The sequence below is a fragment of the Argentina silus genome, assembly GCF_951799395.1.
Source record: "Argentina silus genome assembly, chromosome: 3".
Lineage (NCBI taxonomy): Eukaryota > Metazoa > Chordata > Actinopteri > Argentiniformes > Argentinidae > Argentina > Argentina silus.
In genome coordinates this window covers 5,467,899-5,480,901 of record NC_139657.1, presented here as the reverse complement: position 1 = coordinate 5,480,901, position 13,003 = coordinate 5,467,899, and the positions used below count along the sequence as shown (strand labels likewise).

The window sequence follows — 13,003 nt, the reverse complement described above, 5'->3', positions numbered from 1 at the left end:
CGATGTTTGCCATATAAGAATGATAAAAAATGTGTGTAAATATTTTCCATATGGGATGGTTGTGTTTGGCTTCAGCGACTTGAGTGCGATTTGTTTTGTGAAGGTTTCCCCGAGTAAACAACCGGGCAAGGGTTTTTTAAGAGCTCTTGAAGACATCCCATAAACAGTTTAACAAGACCAGAGAACATTCCCCCAAGAAAGCAAGAGAAAGCGTAACAGCCAGTATGATAAATCGACAACAACTCAACATACTGTAGTAAAATGTTTTATTTTGGGTCGTTTTGACAGTGGAAATCTAGCTTCATCTACCACTCGGAAACTGAGAAAAGTGTGATTTTTTTGTTTGCTTTGATTTCTTAAAGCCACCAAACCATCAGCCCACATTCATTCTGGTGCAGTAGGCCTTCCTGAATTCAAAGTCCGTCCCTGTCTCTAACCTTCCCCCGAAGACACCATTTTGTTCCTTATTACTTTTATTACATACCAGTACACGGCGTTGAGGTGTTGCTTGTTATGAGCTATGATGCGATTTCATCTGATGGCGGCCATAGAAAAAGAGATGGAGAGCACAGAATCTTATTGAGTGATACCTGAAGCTGTGCTTATCTCACCCAACAACTCTCAGATTGTGATCTTTTGATTTCCTTGTTATTTCCTTGTTATTATTAGTGTGCTTCTGACATACAAAGAGGCACTATGTGAAACGTAGACTTTACCCACTCCTCTTGACATGACGTGCTCTTCCCCTGACCTCCATTTTGTGAAAGGTGCATTCATGTCTCTCTGTTTTAACCGAACACTGTGTTTTTATTACCTACGCGTAATTCTGGATCACTAGGACCAGCCTCCACTGTCATTGAGGACATGCCAATGAGTGATTGAGAGAGGACCACTAAATCACTGTTGAACTAAGGAAGGGTGGAGTGTCCATCTGCTGAATGAACCAGCAAAGGCCTCTGATGGGTCAAGAGCATCAATCAGTGTTTACAGTAGCAGGATCTCCCTGGTCAGCAGTTAAGCCAGGTTTGTATTGACCTCCAGGTGATAAATATCTCCGCATGGACTTGGTTAGTTACCAGTGATGGACGGTGTGACTGTTTAATGAAGATTTAGCAAAGGACTGCTCTGCTCGGATTATTCTTTCTCCTGCTTTGTTGTTTTCTGTCAGATTGCACTGTACCTGTCATTCATTAGATACTTTTTGGCCTGCCACTGAACACTATTCATATCCCTGGAAAGAATTGTGCCTAATCATTGAAACTCTCAACCACTAGGTGGCAGCACAATAAATAAAAGTGCTCAATCATAGTGAAACAATGTCGGAGGAGTTTCATTCACAAACCTATCAAATATTCTTACAGTCATAATATCTACTGAAATATACTTATTGCCATGCATACCATTCACACGAGCAAACATGCCATTAAAAATGCCTCTGTTTTGCAGGTGGTGTGGTGGGATGCTGATCATTCTTGGAGCGCGTGTCATACGGTGGAGTTTCCAGATTCCACATACCAACAACTAGTGATTACAGTGTTGAGATGTGAGGTTGACCACCAGAGTGACCTTCAGCTGCTCCCCAGGAAGAGGGGCCCCGTGTCAAGCCGGAGTACGCCGCTCACCACAGGAGCCACACACACCCCTTCGGCACAATCAGACACACCCATCGTTCAGGCACACCCCTTGGTTGCTGCGTTAGACATACCCCGGGGTGCTGCAAAACACAGCTACAGACACAGACTGCAAAGGAGAGCACAGAGTAACTGTTGCATAAGGGCTCATCGACACAGGCAGAGCCCAGAGACATAATCACAGTATCGTCGTACTGTATATGCACTTGGGGAGAGAGAAATCTCCTATAGTCTCTTGTGACAGCATAGAGGGGCACTCCAATACTGCAGTTAATGCAGTGGATCTTGGACAGTTGCTGTCTTCCTTGGTGCACTTCATGTTTGAACAGAGAGGAGGGAAGAAACGTGGAACAGCAGCAGAACCAAATCTGTAAAACAGTGATTTTCCTTCCCTCTTCCATCATCATGCCGTAATGACCTTTGCCATTAGGAAGCATTCGATACACACTGCCAAGGTTGTTCATCCTGTTGGCACTGGGCAAGTGTAGCCTACTTGCAGATATTGGAATCAGGTGGCACCAGTTTAACAAGTAGGATATACCCTGCCCTACCTTGTCACCTGAAGGGTGTTCACCTCAGTAAAGCCTGCAATGGATGTGGGAGAAAACAAAGTGAATGTCTACTTAACTTATTAAGACAGTGTCTACTCATTTTCCAACTACTGTTATCATGATTTCAAACCCCTTCAATTCCACTTGCCCTCTTTTCAGAAAGTGGGACAAAGGGATTAGTGTGTTGGCCACTGTGATTCATGGGTGACACACTCAGTTGGGTTAGCGTTCAAAATGTACTTCATTATTTACGGCTGAGTGAGCTGTTTCAACATGACAATCGATAGACTGAGTCACAGGAGGTCTACTGAAGTGGAAAGTCGGTTGGAATTTGGGTTCCGAAATTTGATCAGTTATTTATAGTCCAGTTAAAACACATTCGTCCAAGCCTAAGCCGAAAAAGCAATTACGGTAATTGCAATGTGGCAATATTGTATTGTTGGAACCTGCCTGCGAAATTCACCTGAACTCCTGCGTCTCCTCACCTCGCGCGCAGCACGTAGGCTAGTCGAGAGGAGGAGCGCTGCGCTCAACTTGTGAGGAGACAGAGAACTGAGGGGGGTTGAATACCAGTTACCTAAACATCCCACTCGAGTCACACAGGTCCGCATCCCGTGGCACGGATTCATTGGCAGGCAAACTGTCTGAAAACTGGGGGAACTTCTGTTTTGAACTTTTTTTGTAAAATAAGAAGTGAAGAGACGTGAAGAGACAGAACATTCAAAACGCATCATCCGGATCAATTTGGTTCTTCAGCCGTTAGAAAGTCGATGCGCGCGAGTCTCACTTGTGAGGGATCCAGAGGAATATGATTTGAACTAAAGAAACCCAAACAGGCTACTGAGACAGTTTCTTACTGACAGGTACGTTTTGGTTTGCCTTATTTGTAATTTATGAGCTTATTATTTTTTATATTACGTTACCGTTTCATTAGGCCTAATGGGGCTACGGGCTAGTCAAAAAATGGATCATACTATGTGTCGATGCCCATGTAGGCTACAGTAATTGCATGAGGAATTTACTTAAAGTTCATTAAATAGATAATAATGTTTGCAAAATTGCAACGAAAAACCAAGAGTAGGTTATAAAAATCTATTTATCAAAAATGTTCTCGACTTTCCACACCGAAAGTTCCGCGTGTTACTCTGATACCAATTGTACCAGTTATAGCAAGTGAGTCACTTCCCTCTCAAAATCAAAATATTTTCGAAGTTCACCAGAGCTGTATTTGCTCAGGTCTTTGTTCGGTGAAATAACATCCCCATCGTTGTGTGTAAGTGACCTCGGGACGATGCAGGTGCGTAGAATAATAGAGGGTAAAAGAGTGTTTTTGTGCCTCACTATTACTCATATAACGTTAAACCAAAAACAAGCTCGTCAGTTGACCAGTATGCGCACCTGCTACTCTGCCATTTACTCTTGAGATTAGTCCTCCACGAGAGGGGCAAGCTTGTCCGTTCTGATATCTTCAGGCTAAATGGTGTGATCGTTTTAACTAAGATTTCGTTTAAGTTAAGTACTGTAACATTATAATTCAGTTCATGACAATGACAGTAGTGGTTAGACTTCTAACCTACTCATGATGTTTGTTTTGTTGTCTCCCACCACTTGTACGAAATGTGCTGAAACCAGCTCTGATTGCTCAGATATGGACTAGGCAAATCTCTACTTTGCAAATTATCTGATTACTGTCATGAGGTTTTCAATCTCTCTCTCTCTCTCTCTCTCTCTCTCTCTCTCTCTCTCTCTCTCTCTCTCTCACTGACGGACCCTAAAAGCATCCCCCCAGTGGATTGCCATTTAAGCACTCCAGCTATTCATCATTTTGTACAGCGCTCACAATCCCCCCTGTTTTAATTGAGTTTATCTACCACTCCCTTGGGGATGTTGTCTAAACTTAGCTCGGTGGTTGCATGGCCCTGCAGAGAGGGCTGCATTCTCGGTGATTCACCCCTGTGGCCGGATTGGAACCAGAGAAAGGGGACCACAGAAGTGGTGCTCGGTCAGCAGCAGTGCCTCAGTCCTCATGGGTTTCATTGGCTTGTTTACAGTTAGGAGTCACAGTAAAAGTGCTGATGCATCTGACACTGAGGTAAATGTGCCATAATGCTTCAAGTCATACCAGCAACAGTGATTTCACTGCCTTGGTGCTTGAGTGGCATGAGTAAACCGTGGCATTAGACCCCAATACACAGGTCCATTTGTGAGCCTGAAAAGCAATTCTGCCCCTCTCTTGTTTTTCTAATGGTCCCCATATATAGCCACACTCGCACTCTGAACAAGTGAGGGCAATCTAGGATGCAGACATTTTTTATGATTGATGGTGTTTTCTTTGTGTTGAAGTATGAATCTCCTGAATAAGTCATTTCTAATTTGTGAACCTCTCTTTTTGGTTTATTTTTGGAACAGGATGAATATCTCCTTGTTGGACGCTACTCATATTGTGATCCTCATCTGGGCTCTGTGCTCTGGGGTGAGGGGTCAATGTGATGACCCGGCCGAGAACTCCAAGCTTAACCTCTCAGTGACCTACGACCTTCCCAGCTTTGAGGCGGACTCCGTCATACAGAGCCTGGTGACCTTTCAGGGGACTGTATACGTGGGTGCTGTTAATCGGATCTATGCCCTATCTGAGAACCTGACAAAGCTGTCGGAGTACCGGACTGGACCGGTGTCGGATAGCCTGAGATGTGGCCCTGCCATAGATGGTGCTGGTAAGAACAACTCCTTGGACAACAATAATATGGCCCTGCTGGTGGAGACGTACTATGACGATGAGCTGTTTAGCTGTGGCTCAGCAGACCATGGAGTGTGCCGTCGCCACATGCTGGAGGGAGCAATTGAAGACGCGGAAGTTGCGTGCATGTATTCACCCAAGGCGAAAAACGGAGGGGGGCAAGGATGCCCAGACTGTGTGACCAGCATGGCAGGGTCCCGTGTGCTCAGTGTGGAGAGTGGAAGGGTAGTGCGGTTCATCGTGGGAAATTCAGAGATTCCTGGCATCGGTAACCCCTCCCGGACGAGCCCCCGGCAGCACCACACCATCTCTGTGCGTCAGATGAAGGAGACACAAGATGGGTTTCGCTTCTTCTCTGACCAGTCCTACATGGACCTGGCTCCGCCGTTGCGCGGGGACTATCACCTGCGCTACGTGTACTCCTTCCAGAGCGGCTCCCACGCCTACTTCCTCACCGTGCAGCCGGAGGGCGGTGGCTCACGGGCCTACCACACTCGTATCGTCCGCATGTGCGCCTCAGACCCCGAGCTTCGGAGGTATGTGGAGATGCCGTTTGAGTGCATCCTGACCGAGAGAAGACGGAGGCGTTCGGCGGGCGTCAAGGTGTTCAATGTGCTACAGGCGGCCCATGTCACCAAAGCTGGCCGTGATCTCCAGAAAGAGATAGGGGTGAAGGAAGGCGAAGACGTGCTGTTCGCTGCCTTCGCCCAGAGCAAACCGGACTCCCCGGAACCCACCTCTAGCTCGGCTGTCTGCGTCATCTCACTGACCGACATCAACAACTTCTTCAAGGACTTCATCCAGAAGTGCCACACAAAGCAGCCCTACCACTTCACAGGGTCTGAAGAGAAGCGCTGCTACAATGCGGTAAGTCTAAATGGTTTAATTACACAGCAGATTCAGTGAGGTTATTATTAGATATTGGGGTTACTAGATTATTTCGCGATTTTTTTTACATGGAGAAAGCATCATTACACTCAACTGTTGACTGGCTACTTCTTTAAGTGTAATCAACACAATTACGCATTGTAGATTCAGAGGGAGTGTCAGTGACGCATAAAAAGTAAGGCTGTATCAATGATTTACCATGATGGGACAGAGTTAATTGTTTGTATCTCCTTCCCCTTCAAAAGATCCTTTCACGCATTGCTGCTTGTCAATCTCCACTCCGGAGGTCTTCCCTTGCCTTCCTGCCTCGTCTCTCTCTTCCAATCCATCAACATTGATCGGATCAATTGGTTAAATCATCTGATCAATAGTGACATAAATGTAACTGCTGATGACCCGTCTGGAGGGCCTGTCAATATCTTAAGCAGTGCTGCTCCTCTGACTTCATAATTACCTAACCTGACCGTTGAGCTGGTCACCGGGTCCGTATATTACTCAGGTCCACTCACAGAGAATGGGGATGTTAATAGACTTTAACGATTATGCACAGTGGAGATACAGAGGGGGAAGTGAATAACGCGGGGGGTGGGGGGGGGACGGACGATGGTGGAATGCATATCTGACTCTCAGCGAGCCGTGATGAATCGCAGTAGAATAACAGGGCATCAGCAGCTGGGCAGAATGTGATCCTACGACCCCCTCAGAGGGGCATCTAGTGAGGCTCTCTCCCCCATCCGCTCCATCTCTGCTCGCCTGTCGCCACCAGTGAGAAAGTGGAAACAGCATTTGTTAAGATGCAGAACATTCTCATCGGGATGTTGGTTTTGTTTACGTTTCATTAAACAATGTTTCACTGTTCCCGGCTCTGTTATTTACACCATACAAAGATGGGGGCATAGGCTGTACTTTATCAGACATTCTTTCTTACTTAGTTAATTGGACTCCATGACTGACACAAGAGAATGACATCAGTTGCCTTGAGGTGCAGGAGTCTCTTCACCTCTGTGTACATCACTGTCACCATTCTAATAACTCCTCAGAAGTACGTTTTGATACTGTATACTTAACTATTCTTGGCAGTTGTTGAGCGTCAGACCCCATTATTATTGTTTTGGGTTTAACAGTGTTCGGTCTCTCAGCGTCCAAAACGTTAATCACACTGACAGGACTACACAAGTGGCGTTGAAATCTTCTATTTCAAATATTTGTTTCACAGGGATCCGCTTTAAACATTGTCATAGAGTCAAATCCATCTGGCCAATTATCAAGTGTCATATGTGTTGATTTGCGGCAGCCAAAAGAGCTTTTAACGTTACGTGACAGATAACTGCCGTGGGGTACTTTTTTATGGCTGACCTTTACAGAGGTTAAAACATATTCCTTTGTGCACTCAAGTCAAAACAACAAGGTACCTTGTTTCACAGAATTAATCTGAGTATTAATTTCACTTCATGTAGGAGGTGTTTTGTATATCCGTTATGCTCAAAATCTCACAAATAAATCATACAAAAAAATAAATAAAAATAAAAAAAGCGATTTTAACCACCAAGGGCCAACAGGTGTATTATAAGACCTATAGGGAAGTTTTAGCCTGGCGCTAATGAGCCTAGACTGCACAATAGCTGATCAACTGATCAAACATGTTTTTTGTATGTGTACAAGGATCTAATCCTAGGAGTCGTCTAACTGATTTATGAGTCATGTTCAGTGGCATATGGCAAGTGGGCTTTCGCGTATCGCATAGTAAGAGACGGAGATAAGCAAGCCATAATGTCATAAAAGTTGTAAACGCTTGAAAGAGACATGCTTAAGCACACATAACATTGTTATGTATCATTTGGTCAACCAAACTGTTTAGTTCTGAGGTAAACCTCAAATAGGAATTTGAAGGAGGGTGGAAAGCCTATGCAAGAGCCTGTTTGATGGTGTAAGTGCTGGTTGTCAACTCAACTGAGGCTCTTAACTCTAGTATCTAGTAAGATATGATAAATTATGTAATGATAAGTGGTTCTCTCTGTCATCTGTTCGTGAGATAGAGCAAGCCTGTTCTCTGTTCAGACGGTTCTCTGTTGCCTTTCTAGTGCCTGAGTGTCTCAAGAGTATTGTCCATTTTTCATACTCACTATCACTTTGCATACTAATTAAAGACAAATAAGTTGCTCCCTTAATACACTTCTATACAAACTTCAAAGAAGCTCTTAAAACTATTGATCAGACAGTGTGCTGTTGCTTGACAATATTAGCGTAAAGAAAAACAGATGCAAAGTCGTACTGTAGGGTAATGGCGTGTGGGAGATAGCAGAGATTTGGAATGTCACCAACAAGCCTTGCACCCATTCTCATAAGTCTAGTGTAGGGAGGGGCAACACAAACAGCCACATTAAAGGTCAAAATTATCATTCAATTACCATTGATTTGTGAAAAACCACCAAACGCTGATTGCTTTTAAATTAAATCTGAAGCCTGACTGATTGTAGTGTATAATACAATTCCAATGAAAGAGGCTTTTGATCGACAGTCATTTTAATTAGGGGTACTGTTTTAACTGAATATGTTTTAAATAGTGACTTGAAAAAAAAAATAAACTAAACAAGCCAACATTGATTTTATGTTACTTTGTAAAAAAACAAAATAATCCTTAAAAATATCTGATTATGAATTGCAATTAGGATATATTTCTGTACATCCCCGCCATCTAACACATTGGATGTATTGTACTTAAAGAAGTAGCCAGTCAACAGTTGAGTGAGTGCTACTGCTGTAGCAGTACATTTTAGATGTCACACACTCCACCCCACATGTCTCAGCCTGCTGGTGCCCGACACTAAGCTGTGGCAGAGCCCACTAGTTTTCTCAGGTCACAGCTCACCAGGTGGGAGAGTCTCCAGCAGCTCAGAAATGAACAAAAGAATAAAAATACTGGAAAGTTCCTGCCGTATCCTGTCCTCGCCTTTTAATTCTCAAAAGCCGTGTGTGATAGCCGTGTGTGTGTGTGTGTGTGTGTGTGTGTGTGTGTGTGTGTGTGTGTGTGTGTGTGTGTGTGTTATCTAACTGTGTGAGGTTGAGGCTTGATTTGTTGTTGTGATATTGTTTTTGGGTGTCTTTAGCCCGCATCTGTTTCAACTCACACTCATGCGCCCAGCCCCTATCTGACTGTGTGTGCTGGGTGAGACCCTGCAGCTGCATGCTCTCCCTTAGCCTCCCTCCCTCCCTCCCTCCCTCCCTCCCTCCACCCCCTCAGTGAGTATTACTGGGCAGCCGTGCCCAGACAGGCTCCATGCGTGAGGAGAGGCTGGGCCGCAGCCACCACCAGCCAGGAGAGACCGGGCATCTGGCATCCAGCTTCTGACTCCCTCTCTCATCTTTCACCTGTGAGGCACAATAAAATAGGACAGAGATTAGAAGAGAGAACAACTGTTTTAGCAAAAGCCATTTCAAGATGGCACTGCTCACTTTTTCATACCGCGTGATGTTTTTAGTCCTTGTGTTGTTAGAAAACCTTACAAACCTAGGTTAACCTACTGTATTTGATTGGATAAACATTCACTAACAGAGCCAAGATTACCCAATGATGTACTTGTGTTCATGGTGTATTCAACTGGACTTTGATTCCTATTGAACGAAAGCAAGTGTTTAGAAATCTCAATGTCCGAAGTTGTCCAGCAATGTTGTTTTTGTTCTGTGCACATACACAGGTATTTCCTAGTAATCATGGTGTTTTCTGTAGTAAATGCCAGTGTTTATTTTTCTACATTTAGTTAATCATTGCTTAGTGAGAGGTCTCCGTCTCTTGTTTGGAAGAAAACAGTGCCTATCGTTCTATATGGTTGTGTGTGCACATCTTATCTTCCTAACCCAAATAGAGAAAGAGCAGTAAGTACTAAAAACGTCTCCGCTGGCAAGCTGTCTCCTGGGTGGGGAAACCTCGCAATGTGACTGGCTCCTCTACTGAGCCCTGGCGCGCACCTCCCCTCACCGTCAAGGCAGTGGCATGTCAACTTCCCCTTTCGACATGCCGTTACAAATTAGATACATTCTCTATCTTCCCCGTTTGCATCCACATTTCTGAAGGGATTTTTCAAACACTTTCTTTACGGCTACGCTGGCCTCTGCCAATAGCCCCTAAGGCTACAGATGATACACTTGTTTAGTGTCAGATGTTGTGGAGCTCTGCTCAGTTCAGCTTGTGAGTCAGGGCCCCAGAGCCATTTTCTAATCAGGCACTTGCCATTCCTCCTACTCCAAATTTATTTCTCCACATGGTGATTTCCTGCTTCCCCGTGGTGTACGCTCTGTGGACACCAGGGGAGGCTGGTGGAGGTAGAAATCAGAGGACAGGCTCATCGCAATGCATGGAATGGAATGAGGAATGGTATCACGTGTGTTTGATACCATTCCTCATTCCGTAATGAGCTTGACAACAATAAGACACAGCCACTCTCCAGCTTTCAGCCTCCCTATTCTGCATGAAGGAACCAACTCAATATCTCACTCCCCCGGCTGCCTACTGATCAACCAGCACCCTCACCTCAACCCCTAACTCACGGCCATCTCATTTCCTTACCCCTATCCTCCCAAAGCTTTGTCCTTGCGGTCTTAGCTGGCTTCATGAAAGGGTCATAATCACAAAGATCACTGGAGCGGAAAGTAGCCCCCGTCAGGCCAGCCGGTCAACCCTGTGGGCACAGAAGCAGGCCAATGCTGGCTCATGACCCTCAGCCAGACTGCTCTAGTAGGGACTCATTGACTCAAGTAGTCACAGATGTCTATGTAGCCAGTCCAGCCTGTTGGCCACATGGACAGAAGCAGGCCAAGGTGCTACGGCCTGTAGCCAGTCCACCCTGCAGATATGGTGGTCCTCTATGGCTGAGTTGGTAGAGCATGGTGCTAATAATGCTTAGGTTGGGGGTTTGATTCCTGCTGGGAGCATATATACAGACAAATGTATGCACTCACTGCAATGTAAGTTGCTTTGGATAAAAGTGACAGTATAAATATATTACTGTACATGGGCGGATGTAGACACATGCTTCCAGACTGTTAATCTGTCAAAAGTTGGCAAAAGTGCCCAGATTTCAACCAAACTCTTGTCTGGGAGATTGCACGAATAATAAGCTTCCAAAATACATCTGATCTTTTGTATAGTATAGATTACTTGACAAAATGGAGGAGGAAAAGTCATTCCAGGGCATGGTTTGGACTCAGCTGAAGCTAAACCCCCATTCCATTCAACTAGTAATCCCCACACAATGGAGACCATGGGATTGTGCTTGAATGTGTACTCAAGTAATGGAGGCGATAGAAAAGGCCCCCTGCTCTTGTCTCAGTCCCCTCACTTGTATGGGTTTTATCACCCTGTCGCGCTCCCATACAATGCCCAACAAACAGGGAGGCTATCTGGCAAATCTCCAGGACTCCATTGAGATTCTGCCAGGAAGCTTTGATGCTGTTACTAACCCCCCTGTCGGTGATCTGTTCTTGAATCATACTGCATGACGAGGGCAAGCTCGCACCTGAGAGAGCTGAGCTGTTTGTCTTGGAACTGAATGGTGTATTTTACAGTCAAAAAGCCTTATTTGGCCAGCTAATGGACTGCGCCAAGGTAGACTTTGCGCTGTCGGGATCGTGTCAGAGAAGAACGGTAAATTTATTGTCATGTTTACAAACATATTACTGTTTCATTGAAAATATGAACAGATAGCTAATACATATCACACAACCTCGACATGAAATGTGAACAAAAGCCCTGCATCGATGAACACAAAATGAATAATTCTGCACAAACAATCCTGGACCTGTGCCTTGGCTCTCAGTTGGGGAAAAAAAACAAACAGATGTATTTAGATCATGTGTTGTTCTGACACACACAGTCCCTGAAGGTCTCTGATATACGATGGGGGTGGGGGGGACTGTGAAGAGAGACGCCAACTTCCAGGAGTTCACGCGTGTGAAAAAGCAGCACAATGATGCATTGTTATGCTGCCGCCCAGCTCTCTGTGGACTGAGGCCGTGCTTATTGTTGGTTTGCCTTTTGTTGTGTATTTTTTTACAGACGTCGCCCCGAAAGCCTTTAGCTGGCGCCGAAATAGCGCATCATAAAAACACAAAAGGAAACCACCTGCAAGTTGTCATGAAACACGTTGAAATAGGATAAGTTTGGATGTGGATTTTTTTAAGTCTGTATCCAAAGTGTTTTGTGTGGTTTGGCAGTATTTCCATAAGGCCTTGACCTTCCCCCTGTTTGAACATTTGTTTCTATCCACGTCTATTTATGTTTGCGGGTGAGTTTTGCGACTGTGTGCTCGCCTACAAAATAAAAATAATCAATAAGAGATTTGTTTTCGTTTTGCGTCGCCATGTTCTACAATAGATGTTCTGCAAGACAGTCTCATGCACTCCCTCTGGCACTCTGGGTCTTATTTGTTTTATTTCCCAGTGCCTGGCTCTGATCTGTGCGCTGGTATGAGTATGAACACGCTTCCCTGCTGCCAGTGTGAGCTGCCAGTGAGCTCATCTCACACCCAGGGTGGAGCAGGGAGGAGAATAACTGTGTACAGACCCGGTGTTGACCCTCTACTGATAAGCTACCCCTCAGCCTCAGCGCTGAAACATGGGCCCTGACCCTGTTTACAACCCCAGGTTATCTGGCTTCTCTTGAGTGCCTGCTGTTGGGCTACAACGCCAGTCTCCTGTGTCTGGCCTCCTAGTCTCATGTAAGCAAGGTCTTAGTTGTTCAGTGTGTTTTCTGCTCTCAGTCGGCCCTCAGACCCCCAAGAAATGAGAAACAGAGAGAAAGACACTTAGGGCCATAAACACACCATGCTCCGAATGGCAGCGTGATGACCTGAAGGAGCTGCTTTCAGCCTTTTTTCTCTCACGTGAAGTCATCACTAAGAAGATTCTGCCAAGTGTTTTGCACATGCGGGTGGAATTGATTATTCTAGACTACTGCGAACCAGGAATTCAAACGGGTCTTTGGCAAGACAGCTTTGAAACATGTCAGTTTAGATCTTTTAAAGGCTTTACGGTCCTTTTGCAATCGTGCACATTCCCAATTCCAAACGGAACCATGCTTTCCACTTAAAAGAGTCAATTACGTTCAGCCGGCCTTTTGCAGTGGACCGCGATGGGATAGGCGCCCTCTGGAAGCCCCTTCTGTCTGTGGTAATCAATAGGAGTCTGTGGTGCACTGATGC

The 13,003-nt window shown here is 45.2% G+C and overlaps 1 protein-coding gene across 2 annotated transcripts in view; it reads left to right on the top strand.

The window, feature by feature from the left end:
- Positions 1-2,791: 2,791 nt before the first annotated feature.
- The window catches only part of met (MET proto-oncogene, receptor tyrosine kinase), a 47,403-nt gene continuing 37,191 nt past the window's right edge, over positions 2,792-13,003 (top strand). For both annotated transcript variants that reach the window (XM_083666077.1, XM_083666076.1), the window contains exons 1-2: positions 2,792-3,045; positions 4,592-5,786. In XM_083666077.1, the coding sequence (XP_083522203.1) occupies positions 4,593-5,786 (1,194 nt within the window). In that variant the 5' untranslated portion in view covers positions 2,792-3,045; position 4,592. The remainder of the gene's footprint in view (positions 3,046-4,591; positions 5,787-13,003) is intronic.